Genomic DNA, 23,515 nt, shown 5'->3' on the forward strand with positions numbered 1-23,515 from the left:
ATAAGCTATGCGAGCCTAACAGCCAGCGGGCGTGTGGAGAGGAGGTTAGTTGATTTTGATTAGTTTAAAGGAAAGGGGGGAACTTGGCACGTGTGTCACGGAAGGCACCATGGTGGACAAGAAGTTCCAGTAAGCGCGCCAAGTCATATAAAAAAAAAAAAAAAAACACCGGGTACAAGTGTTCATTTTCTATCTGTAATGTTTATATGTGTGGATTAATTAATTTTTTTATTAAATGTTCTTTGGGTTTATATTTAACCTGAGTGTTGTGACATTCTGTGTGTGTGGGTAAATGGGTTTTTCTAAGGGAAAGGAAAAGGGACTGAGTCTAAGTGTGATGCATGGGAGGTTTACACTCCCAATATAACAGTAATAGCTGCCTCTCCTCACCCTAGCAAGAGTCATACCCCGCAGTTGGGGAAGCAACAGTAGACGCATCCCCAAAGGTGGTTGTTGTAGGCACCACCGATTCACCTCCCATGCTACTAATGTTAAAAAAAAAAAAAATCAGAATTGAGTGGGTGGGATACATAAACAATTCAGTTTTTTGGCATTGACATTCACACGTTAGCAGACATTTCTTCAGTTTTGCTTGACTGTGAGTACAGTGAGGGTGTTCTAGTGGAAAAGGGATGCTTGATGCTGAAAGTCTTGTTTATGAGTTTTAGGAGGTGTCTTCTGAACTTCTCCCCTACAAAGACATAAAGGATGGGATTCCAGCAGGTATGGGAATAAGCCAGAGCTTCTGTGATTTGCAGACTCAGTCGGATAGCCTTGCTGGAATGACATGCAGTGTAGACTTGTAAAAGTTCAAGTGCCTTGAAGAATGAGGCAACATTGTATGGAACCCAACAGCAGAAAAAGACCACAACCACTGACAGCACAAGGTGGATTGTCTTTCTTTTTGTTGACTTGCTGCGGAGCAGCCTCCTGATGATCATTGAGTAGCAGAACACCATGACGCTTAATGGAATCAAAAGGCCAAAGATATTCATTTTCAATAGACCAAATTTTCTTGAGGACATTTTCATTTTGGAATCAACGGAGCACAGTATGGAGTTATCGTGGAAATGAACAGAAATGTAAGCAATCTCCGGGAAAGAGGCCAAAATCCCAATAAGCCAGACCACAGCACTGGCAATAAGTCCATAGGTGCGCGTCCTGGCTTTCAAGGCATAGACAGCGTGGACGATTGCCAGGTAACGATCGATGCTCATCAGCGTGACAAAGAAGATTCCGCTGTAGAAACCAATGTAGTAGGTGCCAAGGATGATTTTGCACATGGCGTCACCGAAGACCCAGTCCGCTCTGGAGTAGTGGGCCAGGAAGGGGAGGGCGCAGAGCAGTAGCAGGTCAGCGACGGCCAGGTTCAGGAGGCAGACATCCGTCATGCTCCGCAGCTGCAGACGAGCCAATATGACCCAGAAGACGAGGCTGTTGCCGATGAGGCCGATGACAAAGCAGAGGGAGTACAGGACAGGCAGGAACAGAGCACTGTGTCTTTCATACCTGCACACCCCAAAATCCTCAGAAAAATTATAATAGTCTTCGTAGCCCCAGGTGCTCCTGTAAAAAAAAAAAAAAAAAAAAACACATTAAGTCACTGTACAGGTAAAACAATATAAAATACTGAATTAATAATGAATAATTGTACGTTTTAGAGTTAGGGTTAAGCAAATGTTTCAACTTAAAACTTTTTTCATTTTAAAATATACTTTTTCACAATGATATTGCAATTAAAGTATATTTTAAAACAGTGACAATTGCAACCCTTGAGGGCAGGGCTGACACTAACACTCATCTAAATTTTTTATCATATTGTAAAATAAGAAACCTAAGAAAAGATAAGAAATTGATTCTAATGAAGTTTGCCTGGATTTGTTGCTGCTGATGAAGTCTGGAACAGTCTGGTTGCAGCTTGAAATAGATTTAATTTTTACAGATGGTCCACCTAATTAATCAGGATTCATTGTTTAATATACAGGTGGTCCCCGATTTACGATGGGGTTACGTTGCATGAAACCCATTGTAAGTTGAAAATATCATAAGTTGAAGATGTATTTAATACACCTAGTACACACCTCTTCATGACAGACTGGGAGATGTGGATCACTGCCCAGCACTGAGAGAGAGTATCACATCGCATATCGCTTACCTGGGAAAAATTCAAAATTTGATGTACAGTATATTCTACTGAATGTCTATCTCCAGCTCACCATCGTGAAGTCGAAGAAATCGTAAGTCAAACCATTATAAGTCGAGGACCACCTGTACTTAAATTTTTCATGTTATTACAAGCTAGTTATCTATGGACATAAAAGTATTGGCTGTGGGATAGATCCATTATAGTATAATAGACTAAAAAATAATTTACAGACTTTATTGCTAGCTTCATTTTAAGTTTTACAAATGAAATATTCAGAATCAACCAACCCATCTTATATTTCTTGTTTTATTTTTTTGCTAGTTATTTTATGGGTTTTGCTGTATTTCATATCTCACAGAATTGCTTCTGCGTTGCTGTTTTTCTTGCACATCATCTTTACATTCAAAGCCCATGCATTGTTTATCTATAGCCAGCTGCGGGGGGCGCGGTGGTGCAGTGGGTTGGACGGGGTCCTGCTCTCTGGTGGGTCTGGGGTTCGAGTCCTGCTTGGGGTGCCCTGCGACGGACTGGTGTCCCATCTTGGGTGTGTCCCCTCCAGCCTTACGCCCTGTGTTGCTGGGTTAGGCTCCGGCTCCCCACAACCCCCGTATGGGACAAGCGGTTCAGACGGTGTGTGTGTGTGTGTGTGTGTGTGTGTGTGTGTGTGTCAGCTGTAACATATCCACATGTATCATATCCTGGCATGTGGTATGGTGAGTAAAGTAAACAACTGCGTTTCTTATATGAGTGTGGGCCTGTCACTCCAATTACAAGATCTTACCTAGAATTTGTGGGTATTTTATAGAAACCTGCACAGCAGATTAAACTGCCAAAGGTTCATTACTTGAATCCATTCCACGGTAAACCACACCCCCATCCTCCCATCTGGGATAGGCTCCTGAGTGCCGAGACTCATCTGAAGATGCCAGCTATGAATCCTTATATCCCGGATCTCAGATTATGGTCTCTACTCTACAATGGCTTTTCTCAATCTGAGTCTTTAAGTATTTTCCCATTGATGAAAATCAGAGTGGTTTTGCACTAAGGCAGCTTCGTTTTCTCACCTTTCAGATGAAAACTATCATATTTACTGTGAATGGATGAGTAGAAGATGTACATAAAATCTCAGCTGTAAAGCAGATATAATAGTCATGTGTGGAAGAAAATATCAGATGCAGATTTTAGCCACTTTCTTTCTTTTGCTGTTACCGAAATTGCCTTCATCAGGCGAGACGTTCAGAAACGAGAGAGAACGCGATCTCGCGTCAGAGCAGGGACATTCAATAAGTGCGACAGACACAAGGAAAAACCCCACATGTAACCATGTTTAAGGCTGAGATGTTTCACTGACTTTCACAATAACAATGCAGCCGAGTACTTAAATTCTAGAAAGTTCCTGTGAACAAAATTACCTTTCAGATGAATCGAACCTTAACCCAAATGAACAGGAATCACCACAAATGTCTTCAAACCATGTTACTTACGTGTCTGAGGAATTGACCCAGAGCTCTGTAACATTCATAGTGTCCTTTTGCTCTAGAAAGGTGAGATCTGAATTATTATCATAAATAATTAATTAATGCATAAATTGTACTCTTGCTGAGATGTACGTCACTTTGGACAAAAGCATCTGCTAAATGAATAAATGTAATGTAAATACAATAAATTTCATCATAGACAATGTACATTTAACACATTCCACTTCAGAAAGAATTGCAACTCACTTCAGAAGTACTCAGATTTGAATGTGGCCTTGCTGCTCTTTTCTCGGTCACTGTAGGTGTAGACAGCAGTAGCCAGATCGCTGGTATTTAACTACCTGAGCCTGCACCACATTTGCTTCCTCTTTAGCACTGAATGGGGGCAGGAACCACAAAAATTAACTAGGCGGAAAGTAGCCTGCAAACTTTCCAAAATTCGTGGGAAGACTCTTGCATTTACCCCATTCTGAAATTTCTGCTGAACTAATTTTTTTGGGAATTTATCAGTTCAAGATATTTTAAGGGTGCATCTTATTAGCAGTTGTACAGATGTTCTATTTGTCAGTCAATATACTTTTTGCTGGAATTTGCAACTTGTCTATTTGCTCAGATCTCTCTCATGTATAAGGGGCTTTTACACTAACAGCAATTTTTTTTCGATTGTTCATGAGATACTTTAATTATGGAGACTTTAATCAGATCACTCTCTCCTCAACTCCCTTTACATTTAGTTTGTCAAGTGCAATGCAAGTGAGAACAGGGTCCTGGAGCTGCTTATAATATGCTAACGTTGCAGATGTTTTCAGCTCCGAAGCACTCGATCAACAGATCGGACTGCAGCTTTATCAACCTCACACTTGTGCGTAAGACCACTATACAGCATCAACCAGCGACCATCAGGATAGTGAGAAAATGGTCACCAGAAGCTGATGAGAAGCTGCTTTGAGACCACACACTAAGAAGTGCTCTTTTAACCACAAGAGGAGGAAGCCGACATACTGTTTGACTACCGCAGGCTACGTTGTACATCAATTTCAATGTGGATACGATCACAGCCACCAGAATGGTATGCAGCTTCCCTAAAATTCCCTGGGTTACAAGTGAGCTGAAGGTTCTCAATTAGAGAAGGAGAACCTTCAGAGAAGGTGACAGGGAGGAAGTCAGGTGAGTGCGGAGAAACCTACAGATGAGAATCCAGAAGGCCAAGGACGCCTACAGGAAGAAGGTGGAGAAGAAGCTGAAGCAGAATAATGTGTAGGAGGTGTGAAGGGCCTGAAGAACATCACTGTCTATAAGGTGCCTGGTGGCTGCTGTGTGGAAGGTGACAATTGAAAGGGCAATATGCTAGGACATTTTTTCAAGCTTGACAAAGGCTCTTTGTTTATCACTTCTCCTCCCACCAGCTTGCATCTCTCGGCTTTATACCCTACTCTTCCTTCTTTCCTACTTCTGCATATAAACCACTTCCGTCGCCTCTCTTCCCATAGAAGTATGCATACACATCTCCACGTTAACCCTTTCATCGTCGGTCACCATCACTCCTTTCCCCTCTTTCCTGAATCATTACCTAACATTTCAGCCATTGCTGTAACCATCGCTGCCCTTCCTAAGAATCTGGAACCAACCTTGACGGTTTTTCACTTGTGTCAACGTGAGAAGAAAACATTGTTGACTAAATCATAAAAATGCTACAGTGCCTCATGGTATTATTTTGAGGGTGCTGAAGGTGTTTATAGAGTCACTACACAGAGTTTTCCAGCTTATATTCAAACTGTCCTTGAGCCTGAAAAGTATCCCAATGATGTACGAAAAATCTTACTGGTACCAGTTTCCAGGAAATGATCACCATTAGATTTAAATGACTACTGCACAATTACTCTGACTCCAATATTATAAAGACCATAGAAAGGCTGGTCTTAGCTCACCTCAAACCCTTGTTCAGGACTGTACTGGACTCTCTCTCCAGTTTGTTTTCCAGGACCTCATTGAAGTAGAAAATGACATCATCTACTTACTGAACAGAGCCTACTCCCACTTGAATGAGGCAGGAGTAACTGGTTATCGGGTTAGACAGATCAACTGTGTCCAGGATTATGGCTACTTGACTGGCAGACAACAGTTTGGGGAAGTTGCAGGGCTGTGTGTCAGATGCAGCCTTGAGGAACACAAGGGCCCATCAAAGGAGAGTCGGGGCCTCTTCCTGTTCACTCTGTCCTCCTTTGGACTTCAGGCACAACACTAAGTAATGCCATCTGTAGAAGTTCTCCGATGATACAGCAGTAGCATCGGTTAATGGGGGCAGAGAGAGGATGAGTACAGAAGTTTAGTGAAGGACTTTGCTGAGTGCTACTGGATAAACCAACGGCAATGATAAAATGCAAGAGATTGTGGTGGATGTCGGGAGGTTCAAGGAACCTTTGTGTCCAGTGACTATTGATGGAAAGGGACTGGGGGTTGTGGGGACCTACCTGTACTTTGAGATGCACATAGAAAAGGCTGGAGTGGTCTAAAAACGCAGGTTCTGTACGAGAAAGGCTAAAGTCCCATTTACTTTCTGAGAAATTTTCTAGTCTTTTGAAAAGCAAAGGTTACTGCAGCAGATTATCTACCAGCATTGAGCTTTCTCTGTGTGGATGCAATGCTCAAATGCAGCTTCACCATTACATCACTTCCTTCTTACAGACAGTGCGAAATGAAAATATAGCCATGACCACTTAAAAAAAAAAAAAAAAACAGGACGAATTAACTCTATTCTGATACTTCATCGGCATTGCTGAAGCTAAATAATGAAGAACTTCACCTACAAGCTGCGGGCTGTGCAAGGTACCATACTTCCTAGATTTAGTTCATTGTTTACAGTTTGTTATTTCTGGAAAAGAGGGGGAATGAAGTGAAGTAACAGATTTCAGCTGGTTACTTCTGAAATGGAAATGCACCACAGACATTAAAATTGCGGCACGGCGAGTAGAACTACTGTCTCACAGCGTCTGGGTAGTGAGAGAGGACGTGGGTTTGATCCCCACTCAGTCTGTCTGGAGTTTGCATGTTCTCCCTGTGTCTGTGTGTGGGTGCTCTGGTTTCCTCCCACTGTCCAAAGATATGCTGTTCAGGTCCCCATAGTGTGTGAGTGACCCAGTGTAAGTAGTGTATCTAGCAGTGTAAGTCACCGCGGTGAATAAGGTGTGTGGGCTGGTAACCCTACGTAGAGTTCAATGGAAATCACTTTGGAGAAAAGTGTCTGCTAAATAAATAAATGTAAAATACATTGCAGACATTAAAACGGTGAAGGGTAGGCAAAATGAGCGGTGAGTCAATGTCGGCACTTCTCCCCCTTGTGACTATAAATAGAAGATGTGTTTACTGGAGTAGAGAGCTGAAGGTGATAGTACTAAAAACACATCTAAAGTAATGGGCACTTCTAGGTGCAAATCATTTTTAAGGCAATGAGCACCAGGTGCAGAAAATAAAGCAAAATTAAAGGCCCTGAGGTGGAGCTGCTTTGGGAGTTGGGTTTGAGAGTTTAGTAGCTCAAGGTTTTTACTTCTTGGGTGTTTTTTTATTTTTTTTAAATTAAGTTTACATAACTTGTATTGCTTTCTTGGTGCTGAAAGGTAATTTCTGTGTATTTATTTAATTCAACATAGCCAATATGGGCAGTAACACCTATAAACACTTATCGCTTTGTCTGACCAGGTGGAACAGCACAGGGTCACAACAGCATACATTTCGAGGCAGTGCACAGAGAAACTGAAAATATGTCCACGCATGTACAGTAAGGGATCAGGGTCAAAAGGTTACAATTTATCACGGGTATGATCATGCAGCACTTTCTAATAACTTCCAGAAGGGTCCCCAAAGGGTCCAGGATTCATTATAATTGTCATGCAAATGTATTTTTTAAGGGGGAGAGATTTAAATGTTTTAGTGTGTAAAAATGCACCAGAATTCAGCTGTATATGGAAATGTTTTTTTCTTTAAGTTCATTATCTTGACTTCAGTGGAAAGAACTACTGAAATACCACAGACCATTTATAGATACTGTAGCTAAGAGATAAATTATATGAATGTAGCACTCAACCAGTCACTTTCTGTTTACTGTGATTGCACACACATTTCACCCTTCTGTGAAAGTTCACCACCTTGTGTCCTGGCAGTAGTATGACACCTGAAACAGCAACCTGAATCTATTGTTGAAATAATAAACATGCGAGACAAAAAAATACCGTAAAATGAATGGTGAACATATTTTGCATAGTTTTACGAATCTGCCAGTCCCACATTCATTAATCATCTGCACCTCATCATTCATCTGCAGCTGTGTCTCTTTCTCCTAATGTAAAGCACAAACTGTATTTACTGAGATGTATGTCGCTTTGGAGAAAAACGTCTGCTAAATGACGTTTATAAATGTAAATGTAATCTAATGCAAATTAAATTTGTGAAATATTTTCTTTGTCAGCTTTAAATAAGTTTTTTTTTTTTTTTTTTTTCTGTGCACCTTGTTACATCCCCATTAATTCACATCACCGACTATAACATAGTTAAGAAAATCTCTCTCAGCTCTCAGCAGGTATCTACACTGATCTGTATTTTTAAGGACTTAAAACTGACTTAACACTGTGACACTGTGATTCAAATGAAGGATAAATTTTAGAAGTAGAAATGTTTGTTTTCCTGAAAGAAAAATGTCTCTGGTCATTCCAAGAGCCTATTTCACAGTTTAACGGTGTACATGTTTAAAAAGGTAGACTAGTGGTAAATAAAATCTTACTTATATGAGATACTGCCTGCATCACTAATGACATTTCCTCATCTCGCACCTCACACCTCTCTCTGTGATGGTGTGAAAGATTATCGTGACAACTCAGACAGATGCGACTCTTTTAGCAGAAGTCCTGCTCTGTTTGTCTTAAGTCTGATAAAATCTGGATGTTCAAAGACACCTGTGTGCAGCAATTGCAAAAATATTATTGTTCATGTCAGTTTCTGTGTATGGGAACTAAAACATTATCCTAAAATGCTGCATAGATTTTACACTGATAGAGTATTCACAGCATCAAGTGAGCAGTTGATGCACAGTCCTCCAGGGCATCCCTCAGTTCCTACACATAATGAAGACCAGCTACTTATCGTTAAGTGACCCTTTTGAGACATGTAAGGCAGCTGGCTTGAAGCAAAAAGGAGGACTTATGTGCATCAATTAAGTGTTCCTGTTTAAATGGGAAATGTCTGTGATTTCTGTCTTTTTTTTACCAAAAAATAAAGGTATAATTTCGTTAGGGCCTTGAGCCTCTGTCCCACCTATATGGCCACCTTCACTTCACGGTTAACCACAGCGTACGCCCATTAATATAAATAACTGCTAATAAAGGCAGTGTCTTGGTGTGGGTGTGTCTGCTTGTGTCTGGAACTGATCTTGCTTCACTGGTTTACTCATGTTATTGATCACTGTTGCCCTGTGGATGGCGGCATTGTCATTCTGCAAGATTCCATTACCGTAAAGGGTGAAATGCTTCACCGATGGATGAGAATCATTATTCAGAATTGCTTTGCATTTATTTTGCATTTATTTATTTATTAGCATTAAGGAAATCCTAAATCATGGTAGAGAAATAGACCACACATCGTAACAGAGCAAGGAGAACACCTCTTCCAGACTCACTTCGCCCATCATCTCTTAAGTTCATGTATGGTGTAAATGTTCATGCACCGTGACTTTGTGATCATCCCCAGATAAGCATTTGCACAGCTGCTATTCCTTTATTGTATGTAAATATTAGTGTACCTTTTTTTATTAAAAAAAATTGTAGGAAGGCGATCAGGATTAATCTACCCTGAGTTTTGTGCACTTACTCATGCGATGAAGAAAGCGGAAAGAAACAAGCTAAGTTTACTTAAGAATCACACGTCTGCAGTTATCTCTCTCCTTCCAATATAATGCACACATTGTATTTTCTCTGAGATGTACGACGCTTTGGGGAAAAGCATCTGCTAAATGAACAAATGTAATGTAAATGTAACACCCCACTTTGGGAAAAATAGCTTTCTGGCCTACACAGCTGTTTGACATCCACCGCACATGTACAAATGTCCTGCTAAAATTTCTCTTGCAAGCAATTATGCTTTTTGCCAAAGTTTTGATTACTTTTTTTAGTTCAAGAATTGCAAGTTGTTGGTAGTTAGTTAGTTCTTTCTCCGGTATGACTAACTGTTCTTTTTATATAACTGTAAACTAAACAAAACCGCTGCTTTCCGTGGCAGACTCATCCATTATAACTTCTGTTTTCCTGGTAAAACCGAGTCCACGTTCACAGCTGTAAATGCAGAACTTGGTGTCGGGCGGCACACAAAATGCACAATGCAAAAGCCTCTAATAAATTCCTTTCCCAAATGTAGCATCATGAGCAGACGGGGTTCACAGTCACTGGGACTGAACAACAGGCCAAGTGAGACCCAGCAGTAGCACTGGAGAGTGAATTTACTCATTCAGCCGAAAGCAACTTGTAATGTTGAGGTACCTACAACTATTCACTCATGTATACAGCTGGGTCTTTTTACTGGAGCACTTCAGGGTAAACACCTACAGGTAAAGGTGGGATTCAGACCTGCAACCTTTGGGTCCAAAGGCAGCAGCACTTAGCACTACGCTAGCAGCTTCCCTCAAGTGTTAACATCAGGATCAGTATCAGAGTATCAGAGTGACTGCAGCCTTGAGAGATGCAGAATGTATGTCCATTTCATCCATCCGTCTATTTTCAGTGCATGCTTCTCCAGTTCAGGGTTGCTGTGGTCTGGAGTATCCCAGGAAGCAGATGAAGAAAGGCAGGGTATGCCCTGGTTGGCCATGATAATGCAGTACTATGGTGGTAGAGCAGGAAGCACTGGTGCCTCACACCACCTAGGCTGTAGGTTCAGACACAGGGTTAACCCCTGCTCAGTATGAGTTGAGTTCTCATGCATCCATGCTCATATGGGTTTCCTTCCACAGTCCAAAGACATGTGAGTTAGTGACTCTAAATTACTGTTGTTATGAATGTATGTGCGTTACAGCCCTACATAAAGAAATATAAATGGTAGATGAAGATCATGGAAGACTGGCAATGATTTATTCATTTATACAGCAAAGTCATGTACAGGGTACACACCTTGCTCAAAGGCACTGAAGCAGAAGTAGATGAATACTTTCTCTGGAGCAGTTGGCTATCATACTTTACTTTACTGTAACACTCTGACTGACCACTAAATCATTTGCATATGTTGCATACACAGTATGATCAAAAGTGTTATACTGTCTTATGCTTACTTATGTTTACTTATTTCTGCTCTTCGCATATGCCTAACCACAAAGGTTTCTTTCTTTGTTGCACCATATACAAGCAAACTCTGCAGCAGCATCAAGTTTTCACCTGTGAAATGAAGGCAGAAAGTGGATTATTATTTTTAGCTGTTATTTACCTTATGAAGGGGGGGTGCGGTAATGCGGTGGTGCGGCGGGTTCAGCCAGTGCCTACTGTGTGGTGGGTCTGGGGTTTGAGCCTTGCTTGGGGTGCCTTGCGATGGACTGGCATCCCGTCCTGGGTGTATCCCCATCACCCTTCGGCTCTGCACCCTGTGTTATCGGATTTACCTTTTGCCTTTGTCCAATGTTTAAAATGTCATGCAAATCTACTTACAATTATTTGCTAATTTGTACACCTGGGCCATTTTTACTGAAGTATTTCAGGGTAAGTACTTTGTTTAAGCCTACATCAATGAGCAGAGATTTGAACCTGTGTCTCTGATTGTGATATGGCAACTCAAACCACTACACTGCCTGCTGGCCCACTCATGTGGCAGATAAATAATTGTTCTCCCAACTAACGCCCATATCTAGACATCTGCTCCCCCGTGCGCACACGCACACGCACACTGTTCGAACACCTTACTGACTACAAAGAACAGTGAATTCATTTCTAAGAACCTCTCCTACATGCAATGTTTCCGGAATGCAGAACCAGATGGTGAGATAGATGTCTTTGCGAGTACTGTTTTGGTGAGTGTAACTTCTTTGCAGTGACAAATATTATTTTATTTGAACATTTTTATTTTACTTTTGCTGTGTTAAAGACTCAGCTAGCTCTTGTTCACATAATGATTCAGTATGAAATCAAAGACAGCAAATGCTTTCTTTCAGTAAACTTTCTTCTGCTACACCTTGGCTGCAAGCGGTTAGGCTGCAACCCCCCTGCTGCCATGTTAGCACCGCATTAAATCATAGGTGAAAAGCAAACCCAATGTGGGTGGAGAAACTCACGAAAGTATTTTCTTTCTGCGACCAGGGTTTGTGGCCTTCGTTAGAACTAATGATTTGAGTATACTTTCACTCCCAGGATTAGTTTAGCAAAATTATAACCTGGAATACAATGATACTTTTTGGTATTATTTTTAATCAAGCAACACTGATACAAATTCCAGTCGTCAGAAACTCCAGGGGTAGTTGTTAGAGACCTCTGAGAGCGATATCCAGAGATGACTACCAGAGGTCAAGGCAGCCTCATAGAATGAAGCTCTCTTGGTTCCAGTCTCTCTATCAGGCAGTCGTACAAATTAATTAGTCTTTAAACATCACATGCTGAGTTATGAAACTGCAACCTTTGCATGCCATCCTACCTGCCTCTGTAAGATGTGCTACCCAGTTGTTTCTGATTTTGTGTGCACCACCTCTCATTCCAAATTCCCATTCCACATGTGTTTCTGTGTCTCCTTGTTCATGTCACCATGTCTCCACAGCACTATGTAAGTTGTTTCTGAAACAGAATGCTGCTCTCTGCATTTTCTCTTTGGAATCTACATAGCACATGTCAATAAAATATATACGTTTTTCAGTACATGATGAGCAGAGCTATGGAAACCTGAAAACTTGTTCTCCATTTTTGCTGCTTTTTGGCATTAAATTTGATCACCTAAATGTTTTCCAGGACTTCTGCAAGAATCTTAAGTGGACTGTTGAATCAAAAGTAAATATTTTTGGAGAACATGGGCCCTGTGAAGACAGCATTTTAGAAGAACTTCCTAACAACTGTCAGTCATGGTGGTGGCAGTGTGATGGACTGGGGATGCTATGCCGACACAGCATCTGGTTGCCTTGATGTTACTTACTTTTACATTTATATTTACATTTATTTATTTAGCAGATACCTTTCTCCAAAGTGTGGGGGTGCAGTGGCACAGCAGGCTTGGGTGGGGCCTGCTCTCTGGTGGGACTGGGGTTCAAGTCTTGCTTGGGGTGCCTTGCAACAGACTGCCTCCTGGGTGTGTCACCTCCCCTTCCAACCCTATGCCCTGTGTTGCCGGGTTAGGCTCTGGTTCACCGTGACCCCGCTTGGGACAAGTGGTTTCTGCCAGTGTGTGTGTTTTTTCTCCAAAGCGAAGTACATCTCAGAGAAATACAATCTGTGTGTTAATCACTTCAGGCCATAAATCTGTCAATGGAAGCTAAACATCAGAATGTCAAGAAACTGTCAGAATGGCTAAAAAACTAAATTAAAGTTATGCAATGGATTAGTTCAAGTTCTGGCCTGATTAAGATGTTGTGACAACACCTGAAAAAAGAGATTTGTGCTCAAAAACCTGCAAATGTTGAACTAACGCCATTCTGTATGGAGGAATCTGTCAAAATTGCTTCACAGTGATCTAAGATCCTGGCCAGCAGCTACAGGAAGCATTTAGTTGCAGTCATTTCTGCTAAATGTGGGACAGTTAGTTACTGATTGTGATTATGGGTGTAGCAGAAGTGGCTTATTTTTAGTTCTTTGTTCTTATTTTTTAGAAAAATATGCCTCAAAGTTCAGCAAAATACAGGGAGTGTGGTGGTACAGCAGGTTCAACCAGTGCCCGCTGTGTGGTGGGTGTGGGGTTCAAGCCTTGCTTGGGGTGTCTTGTGATGGACTGGTGTCCCATCCTGGGTGTGTCCCATCCTGGGTGTGTCTCCTCCTCCACCCTTGCACCCCGTGTTGCTGGGTTAGGCTCTGGCTTGCTGCGAGTCTGGTTGGGATAAGCAGTTTCAGTCAGTGTGTGCGAATTCAACAAAACAATCATTGTTCAGGAGCAAAGCACTGCTACTCAATGTTTGAGTCTGCTGGCAAGCAGGATCTGATAGGATTATTGATCCCATCATCCAAATTCACTATCTGCCCCTTAGACCCCATACTAAGAAAGCTACTTAAAGCCTTCAACTCCTTCTGTCATCAGACTTCTTCTCTTTGTCCAAGGTGACTCAGTATTGACACCGCCCTGTCAATTGGGAGAGTCCTAGGCTCATTTAAAACTAATTCTGAAACCATTGCTCAAGAAACGCTTTGGAGCGCTCTGTCTTCTGTTTCCGAACCGCTTGTCCCACACGGGGTCACGGAGCCTACCCGGCAACACGGGGCGTAAGGCCGGTGGGGGAGGGGACACACCCAGGACGGGACACCGGTCCGTCGCAAGGCACACCAAGCGGGACTCGACCCACTGGAGAGCAGGACCCGGTCCAACCCACTGCACCACCGCACCCCCTCTGTCTTCTGTTTAGTTCTGACTGATTTCTAATTTTTCTTTTGTCTATAAAGTCCTTCTACTAATGTTGAACTGATCTGTTTGGAAATTTCAATTTTGAATTGGGGCAGCAGGTGACATAGTGTTTGCAGCTGCTGCTTTTGAAATTAAGAGGTTGCAGTTTTGAATCCTATTTCCTCTTGTAGCTGCTTTGAGCAAATAATTCACCCAAAATAGCTCCAGAGCAAATAAGCCTGTTGTATAAATGTGTAATTGTAGGTCGCGTAATGTTATTTCTTTGGAGGGGAAAGTGTCAACTAAATGACAAAATGTAAAAACTTCATTCTTACTTTCATGGAAAACTCTGACCAGGGAAGAGGCAACTGCAGGCTGTACAGCAGTGCAGAAAGTGGTTAGGATGGAACATCTGAGACAGATTTCACTATGTATATGTTGATGACATTGCACCTGGTCCTGGGACTTGCACAGCAGTGGCAGTTGTGGAAGAAGGATGATGAAGATCAGAAGCTTTCATTTCAGCAGATGTAGAATTTGTTCAAGCAGCCAGCCACTATTTACACGAGCACTTCAGCGACAATGCGTCGGAGAGCAGATCTCAAGGCTATGAGGCGTACTCCAACTACCCTCTATGTACAGTTAAGTGTTATGTACTACTGGGTATTATATGACTGGTTAGTTCACACCAGTCAGATTAATATTAAACTTTCTTAAAGGCTCACTGTTGTACTAGTCATGGTTTTTACCATTTATGGTGATACTGGACTTTGAAGTTGCACAGTGCCATTTCTGTGTATAGGCCCGATACGGCTGACAGCTTACAGGTTCATTTCATATAAGGAAGTGTACGACAGAGCACGTAAATTCGGGACACACTAAGCTCACTCACTACCAAAGATGGTAGTAAATGAGTTACTTTTACTCTGTTACATATAATCAAGTAAATTTTTGGAAGAATTATATAGCACAGAGGAAATTTTGACATTTGTACTTTTTACTTTCACTCAAGTACGTTTGTAAAGAAAGTTGTGCGTTTTTACTAAACTACATTTCAGCCTCCGTCTTCGTTACTGTTGATTCTCATCTAATGCTTAATTTTTTTCTCTTTATAACTTATCAAGTCACACAGACAATACAATTTAGCAGCATCAATTCACCTGAACTGCATATCTTTGGGAGGAAACCAGAGCACCTGGGGGCAACCCATTCGGACGTAGGGAGAAACTCCACACGGACTGAGCTGAATTTGAACCTACACCAACCGACGGCACAGGCTTTTTAAAGCCCAGCCCAGGTGCTGTGAGTCAGCAGTGCTACCTGCTGTGCTACCCTGGAAAGGAATTATGAGTTTAAAAATGTTTAATGCGAGCATTACTGCAAATTTCATATTACCCCAATGCATATCAGCGGGGACGAAATGTCCCCATAGCAAAACTGTTTGCTGTACGACTTGTGGCAGTAATTCCACACATCTTGCACATGGTTATTCATGCTCCTGACATGAATTTTGTTTGTTTTTATCAGTATTTGTTTATTTTATCAACTTGGTGTAACAGATACCAGGGTGATTCCTTTTGAATTGGGATCAAAAGTGACCCAAGTGGTCCTCAACCCTAGTGAACAACAGAAAAGAAGCTCTTTTCACACACTATGTGGGGAGCAATGACACATGAAAAATAAGAACATGCTGGCATGTTTGCTTCCTGCTACACTCAAGGTGAAAGTTAGGATGGGGGTCATAATGTATTTTTTTGTACTGAGACAACTGCAGACATACCAATTCTCCCAGAAATCAGTGTTTCCTCTCAGAGTCCCTCAGGTTATTCATAGCCTCCAAGAAATGTAACGTTTCACAGATTTAACAAACGTTTGACTATTTATTCTATGATATTTCTTGCTGTTAATTGCTTTTATTGCAACTTAATGTTGAACGTCACTTATGAATAACAAGAACACATTTTCATAACTTTACATTAAAGCTAGAAAATACTACTAGTTATATGGTGTATATATAAGTTACATTGACTACCTATTCACCTACAATTCCCAGATGTGCTGTCATCTGTCTGCCAAGTGATATCAGTCAGCACACGAACTCCACACCCACTCTAAAAAACTTACAGTAGGTTGTTGTGTTCCTGTTTTGTAACCAGCTTCCTTATTCATTCACTATTTAGGTAACAAGCTTTGCCTTCTAACCAGAAAACCAGTGTCAAGATATCATTGTATCATAGCACAGTCCATCACTTAAATCTCTGTTAGACAACATTTGGCAAGCTGCTGTCAGTTTGCTATATAACATACAGTACAATCAGGCTGGGGGCGCGGTGGTGCAGCGGGCTTGGTGGGTCCCGCTTTCTGGTGGGTCTGGAGTTCGAGTCCTGCTTGGGGTGCCTTGTGACCGGCTGACGTCCCGTCCTTTGTGTGTGTCCCCTCCCCCTCCAGCCTTGTGCCCTGTGTTGCCGGGTTAGGCTCCGGTTCATCAGGACCCTGCTCGGGTCAAGCAGTTTTAGACTGTGTGTGTGTGTGTGTGTGTGTGTGTGTGTGTGTATATTCAGGCCGATACCTGCTACTGTCTAATTTTCATGTGCGAGATGAACCACTGCTCGGCTGTTTTCCCTGGCTGAGTAACGCAAGTTCGGAACACGTGACCAGCCCGATAGGGTTTTACTTGTGCTTGAATAAGAACATCTCAAATGTCTGACCTTTTTTCCTTTAACATTTTCTGTCTGTAGGGCACAGTGGCACAGCAGGTAAAGCTGGTGACTCACGGATCCTGAGCTGCTTGCTGGGTGTTGGGTTTGCATGGTTCTCCCCATGCTTGCACCCCACGGACATGCATAGGAGAAGATGTTGGCAAGCAACTTTTGTTCCTCCCTTGCCCTTCTGTCTGATTGTGCACTATCAGTAGTGTAACAGCTGCAGGTAATGACTTGTCTTTTGACTCCTAAATCTCTCGCTGCTGTTTTGCCTTGTTCTGAAACCCCCCAAAAAATAAATGAATGCAGTGCTGCTTAAAAAAATGTAGAGAGTTGTAAATCATTCAGGTTAAAGGTATCAACTAAATGTCAAATCTTCCGAGGCAGCAAGTGGCGTAATGATTAGCGGTGACACCTTGCAGTGAAAGGTCATAAGTTTAAACCTGTACTCCTGCTGTACCATTTTTGAACTGAACTAATACTGTACTGTAAAGTTACCCTTGTAAATAAATGGGCAAATTGTAAACATTGTAAAAAGCTTAGTATACAAACCTAAAACTGAAAGTCACCATGGACAAAGAGGCAGGTAAATCATGGTAAATACCTGACTGATCTTTTATTTTCTATTTACAATATATGATTAGTGCATTTGACTCTCTAATTTTTTTTGCTAAGCACATTTAATTTATTGACACGATGTTAAAATTGGATATTGTAGTAAACAATACCAGTGGTACATAGCATTAAAAAGCTTAATTTGAATGTGTAACAAAAACTTTTTTTTGATGTGATGCTTATTTAAGATTTATTTGGGCTAATTTTGGAAGTACTTTTACATGAGAAATTAATATTTCTATTTAACAATACTTTTTCTGTCGTGCATTTCACTACAACACTACTCAGCCCACCTCTGTCACTACCCACCTGGATCTTGACCACAAATTCTAACTGTGCTGCTTGTTATACTGTTCTTATAAAAAGACATATCTACACAAATCCATTATAACTGCATTACAATGACCGGGAAGGATAAGCCGCCACTGACGATTGGACCTCCAGAGGTTCATTTTTCTTTTGTCATGGACGGGAGTTTTTTTGTTTTCCTTTCCGCAGTTGCTACCCAGCTTTCTTGGCCAGCTAAGCTGTACATCATCACTGTTCTGTCCTGTTTTATCTTGTTTTCGGCATTCTACATGACAGCAGAGAAGAACTCAATAAAGATAACTCAATGGATTCAATTCAATTTATCTTTGACATGAAGGAAGCTACATAGAAAAATACCAGTGCATCTTGTTCTTTCTCAGGGTCCATTCATATTTTACTAGAACTGACAAAAAGACTGAAGAAAATTTAAGCTTAAATATCTGCAAAACTGAAAATAACACACATAGGACAAATGCTTTTTCACAGCATCGCACATATGAATGAAGTGTAAGTACATATGTATAGCTATGTTTCAATGTTTATAGTTATATAGCAATAGTAAATTGCTTTTATATACATTGCTTTACTGTACTTTGCTGAAGATGTATTTCTAAATTTTAAATAAGATCTTATGAGAGAGTTCGTTGGCATGGCATGGCGGCATGACGAAAGAGCACCTTCTCAGTTCTTAGTTTGGTTGTGGCCCTCTTCTATTTGTGACTAGTACATGTTCTTCCAATCATTTTCTCCAATTTTTGCTTTAAATTTGTGTGAAAAGATATGCATTTCATCTGAATGAGTGACTTACAGTTTTGTGCACATATAGTATGTCTCTGTGTGGGTGTCAGTGTGCACCAGATGAGAGAAACTGGGATCAAGTCATTGCAGCTATTTTCTGGATAAGCAGTTTATGAAGAGATGGGACTCCAAAAGTGTTAAACTCAGGTCCTTTTTTAAAAAAGTTATTTTAGGTGGTTGAAAAGCAATAGAAAAATAACTTTTAATTCTCTTTTTATTTCAGTTCCAGGTAACTTCAGCTGAAATACATGAACATTTAAATGTTATTATATATAATAATAATACTACTAATAATAATAAGAATAATGACAATTTATTTATGGGAAAATTATTTACTATTCTGATTTTTACTTTTTTAGTTGAATTTCAAACAATTATAACAGACAAATTCGGTACCTAAACTGCAATTCTAATACTGCTACAGGAAGTCATCAAATTATAACAACCTTGCTCCTGCAAATTTTGTACAGTTGAAACTGTGAAAAAAACATTTTTTTTTCTTTTCTTTTTATTCAAGTCTACAGTTTAAATTCGGAAGGATATTTAAATACAGATCAGATATTTAATATTCCAAGCCTGGCTTGAGATCCAGGTAAACATGTTTGTGCTCAATATACAATTGAACAATTAGAATTACACTGTTTACTTAAATATTGATTGTGGAAAAAGATTAAAAACTAGTAATTTATTTCAGGAAAAATAAAGTCTTAAAAATGTGCTATGCTATTCAATGTCATGCAAAGTATTTAAAAAATACATATGAAATGATGGAAAAAACAGTGCATAAATGCATGATAATATGTCTAAAATAAGTAGAAAATATATACATATTAACATATTTAGGGAAAATTTCATATGTACATTGCAAGTTGCACATTTCTGTATTGGATGTTATACCTGCTCGTATCTCTTAAGACATACTGTGCAAGTTCGGTGTGTCTGGGGTTCGAAGGTTGTATAAGCATCAAAGTTATACAGAAGTGTTGGTTGTTTCATTTTCAGAATTTTTTGCATGAATAGGCTGCTGTTTGCAGAGATATCCACAAATCGGCACTTTGGAAAACATGATTTTCAAGCTCTTTCTGAACTTCTCTCCCACAAACGCATATATGATCGGGTTGATACAACAGTGAGCCAGCACGACAGTCTCCGTTGCACTTATGGCAAAGGTGATTCGCACTGAGTTTTCGCAGGTGTTTCCAATGTTCAGCTGCTGCAGGGACTCAAGGAAAACAACCACATTGTAGGGGACCCAAAAGACCCCAAACAGGAGGGCGATGGTGAGGATGAGTCTCATGGCTCTCTGCTTTTTAGAGTTCCGAGACCTCATTAGCACCACTAGGATGCTGATGTAGCAGAACATCATGATGGGGAGAGAGATGAAGAGGCCAACTATGTTTTCTCGAAAGTTCCGGAATAGTTTCCAGGTTTTCCCAGGATAATTTGGTGCGCAGTTGAATGAACCTTCTTCATCATTTGTGCCTGAGAAGATCACCTCTGGGAGTGCGCTACAGAAGGCCACCAACCAGATGACGATGCTCACTGCCATGCCATTCCTCATCGTTCTTACCCTCATGGTGGCCACAGCATGCACAATGGCCAGATAACGGTCGATGCCCATTAGTGTTACAAAAAAGACCCCACTGTAGAAGCCCACCTGATAGATGCAAGTGATGGTCTTGCAAAGGATAGTGCTCACAAACTCATGACCTGCTGACTGGTAGGCATATATTGGCAAGGAGAGTGTGACCATCAAGTCAGACACGGCCAGGTTCAGGAGGCAGATATCTGAGACGTTCTTCAGCTTGATGAATACGATGAGAATCCACAGCACCATGCTGTTGCCAGTCAAACCCAGGACAAACACAATAGAAAGTAAGATGGGCTTTAAAGCAGAGCCCATTGTGGAGGAGACATCCATACTACAGGTGGTGGGATACTCGAAATAATAATCCTCAGTAACAGTTTCACTGGTATTCATTCTGGCAGGAAAAGAGACAAGTGTTACGCATCACACAGTGAATCACACTTTATTTCTACTTTATTGAATAAGAAATGAATGAGGAGATTTTTGAAAATGGTCTTAACACGATGTTTATCGCACACACACACACAGACACAGGCTGAAGCCACTTTTCCTGAGCGGGGTCGCGGCAAGCCAGAGCCTAAACCGGAAATACAGGGCATAAGGCTGGAGGGGGAGGGGACACACTCAGGACGGGACGCCAGTCTGTTGCAAGGCACCCCAAGCGAGACTCGAACCCCAGACCCACCAGAGAGCAGGACCTGGCCAAGCCCGCTGCAACACCGTGCCCCCTCTCAGTTGTATACGCACAGAGAAATAATTGAACTGAGAAATAGAGAATTTGTTACAACTGGGTTAAATATTTTGTAAAGGTAGAGGGCTTAAATCCCCTTTTGCAGTGTTCACATTGACACTGGACACAATTTAATGCATTCATTTATTTTAGCACATTCTGAAATAAAAAGTAATTTGTATAACCTGCACAAGTCTCAGGCTCAGCTGAGGAATTAAAGTGTTATTTTTAGCATAATGTTTCTCAGATCGTAGTAAATCATAGTAAAAAATTATCTATAAATATGCAGTGAAATCATCAGTTAAAACATTTACATCTTAGATTAGTGCTAATATTTCTTGCAACTTTTGCATTGAAATGACACCATGAAAATCAATGCTTTAATTAATGTAATGCATCTACTTATTTTCTGAAAACATTCCAGAATATTCCTCCTCCTCAATGTAAATGATGTGAATGTATAGTAAGACACCATCGCCTACAATTTTTCTGTTCTTAAATCTTATTCGTTGAGGGAGGCCACTTTACTGGGAAATACACTGAAAAAGGAAATAAACAGTGTATTTCCAGACAAAACATCCTAAACATGTTTTTCGTATTCACTAATGTCTTATTTAAATATTATGCAATGGAAGTGAGTCACACAACTATCATTACTCTGCACTGAAGGAAAGTGATGGTCAGGTGGGGTAAGCGCAACACTTTTCACCTTTGCTCTGAGCTGAACCATGACTCACTCACAGACAGACAGACACAAGACTTGCCAATTTTATGGTATTGCATGTTTGCTTAAACCAAAAGAAGTACATCACAGCTCTGTTTAACTCGGTACCACTCAGAGGTGAAAGACACAATGTCTCCCTGCTTCATTTAGAAACATACTATGAAAACAACGAACTTTGCAATGAATTAACTTATGCTTTACATTGCAACTGCATTACAAAGCAAAGTAACTCAGCATATGTTTTTGAGCATAGAAACTTTGGTGCAAAGCATAAAGAACTGGGGTGTGTCACTTACATAATGTCAGTAAAGTTCTGCTCCTGCAGAGAGAACGAAAAGGTGTTAATTCTACCAACAACACTGGCAAAATGAGGTTAAAACCTAATCTGCATAATTTGCACAAGGCTCAGTCTCACCAAAAGGAGAAAAAAACGTTCACCGTTTGTGCTTCTCAGACTTACTTCAGTCAGTGGAAACAAAAATCATCAATACATTTAAGTATCATTACATTTGTAAGGAATACATCAGTTAATGCAGTGAAATCTCAGAACATCACTGCTAAAATGTATGAAGTTAAATCATTTTTGTTACAACAGCATACGGTGTCATTAGTGGGAGACAGTGACCTGTTATGTTGACCTCAGTACAACCTCAATGTAATAGATAAAGTAATTAATGTGTAATTTCATTTCATATTGTAGGCACTTAACAACAAAATATTGTTTCAAAATAATATCAGTATCACACTTGTAAATTAATATTTACATAATCACATATTGGAAATATATACATAAGTACACATTTTTCAGTGTATGAATTGCACGAGGAGTACGTAACTTAAATTTTCTTTTACAACGAAATTTATGGCCTTTACAATGGTTTTATAGCATTCTGAGAAGAACCAAAAGCGCCTTTTTATTCTTTCGATCCTTGATTTCGTTAATCAACATTTTGTTCCGAATTGATCTCAGTATAACATTTGGACGCATTTCTTGAAATTTTCTAGCCATCTGAAAAAAGTAATTTTCTAACGATACAAAAGCTGTGCTGTTTTCATAGCGCTGCAACAGCTCCTTAATTCACTTATTTCATTCATTGATTCCCTCAGTCACAGAAATGAGAAAGCAATCGAAACATTTCAATGGAGCGAGCCAACAAAAGCGATTTAGTTCGATGAAATGAACTAAGAACGTGTGCCCATATTAATTTCAGAATCATTCGTCAGTGCAAAATTAATGAGCCAATATGACAAAACACAGAAGTTCAAAAAGGCTCTTAGAAGACCTCAGTTGTCTGAGTGGCTTTATTGTTGTGGCATCACAGGCCTGTGAGGGGATCGTTGCTGTAGTACACAGCTGCTCTTTATAAAAATCTTTCTGCATGCATCAAGACATAACCACAAAGTCTCCCAGCCCACCCAGAGAGGAATAACACCAAAGTATGCTGTCACCGTTTGCCTGACACGTTTTCTTCTTGTTCCTGTCTGGCAGGTGCTATTTATCAGATGATGCCAAAACTCCAAATACTAAACACATTTGGTACAGTATGCCATAAATTTAAAACTTAAAACATACTTCTTACCTCAGCCATGGTGTCTGCCAAACATTATTTTGTGTTTGATGTAAAGTTACAACGAAGCTTGAATTCTAGTGATGGAAAAGGTTTGCGTTTTTCTTGTTGTGACATAAGTAAATTTCCTGTAAGGTGTTCTCATTGTCGTTTCTTTTTATCATTCAAGCAGGAAGAAAAAAAAATGTGTGAGCACGATTTTCCTGTAATTGTTCACCCGTCAGCAATGCTCAAATGCAGGATGAATGTTCTGAGCCACCTTTGTGACTAACACCAAAAAAAAAAAAAAACAAAAAGAATTACTCAAGATTGTGCACTGTTGTA

General features: G+C 40.5%; 2 protein-coding genes across 2 annotated transcripts; both read right to left on the reverse strand.

Moving 5' to 3' along the window:
• Window positions 1–4,237, reverse strand: LOC114909120 (C-C chemokine receptor type 4-like). Its single transcript, XM_029245945.1, has 3 exons — window positions 3,871–4,237; window positions 3,631–3,682; window positions 1–1,566 (listed from the first exon to the last, which is right to left on the reverse strand). The coding sequence occupies exons 2-3, from the start codon at window positions 3,666–3,668 to the stop codon at window positions 561–563; spliced, it is 1,044 nt and encodes a 347-aa protein (XP_029101778.1). The 5' UTR covers window positions 3,669–3,682; window positions 3,871–4,237; the 3' UTR covers window positions 1–560.
• Window positions 4,238–19,356: 15,119 nt separating this feature from the next.
• LOC108940619 (C-C chemokine receptor type 8) lies at window positions 19,357–23,341 on the reverse strand. The gene is made up of 3 exons (XM_018762882.2): window positions 23,204–23,341; window positions 21,920–21,942; window positions 19,357–20,563 (listed from the first exon to the last, which is right to left on the reverse strand). The coding sequence occupies exons 1-3, from the start codon at window positions 23,210–23,212 to the stop codon at window positions 19,552–19,554; spliced, it is 1,044 nt and encodes a 347-aa protein (XP_018618398.1). The 5' UTR covers window positions 23,213–23,341; the 3' UTR covers window positions 19,357–19,551.
• Window positions 23,342–23,515: the final 174 nt, after the last annotated feature.

This window comes from Scleropages formosus, chromosome 18 (assembly GCF_900964775.1).
Source record: "Scleropages formosus chromosome 18, fSclFor1.1, whole genome shotgun sequence".
NCBI classification, from domain to species: Eukaryota; Metazoa; Chordata; class Actinopteri; order Osteoglossiformes; family Osteoglossidae; genus Scleropages; species Scleropages formosus.

What these genes read in the sequence shown, in the direction of transcription:
- LOC114909120 (XM_029245945.1), bottom strand. Translation starts at nt 3,668, where the DNA reads ATGAATGTTACAGAGCTCTGGGTCAATTCCTCAGACAC. An exon ending in TGGGTCAATTCCTCAGACAC is followed by an intron (nt 1,567 to 3,630) that starts GTAAGTAACATG and finishes TTTTTTTTACAG; the next exon opens with GAGCACCTGGGGCTACGAAG.
- LOC108940619 (XM_018762882.2), bottom strand. An exon ending in CAGAACTTTACTGACATTAT is followed by an intron (nt 20,564 to 21,919) that starts GTAAGTGACACA and finishes TTTTCCTGCCAG; the next exon opens with AATGAATACCAGTGAAACTG.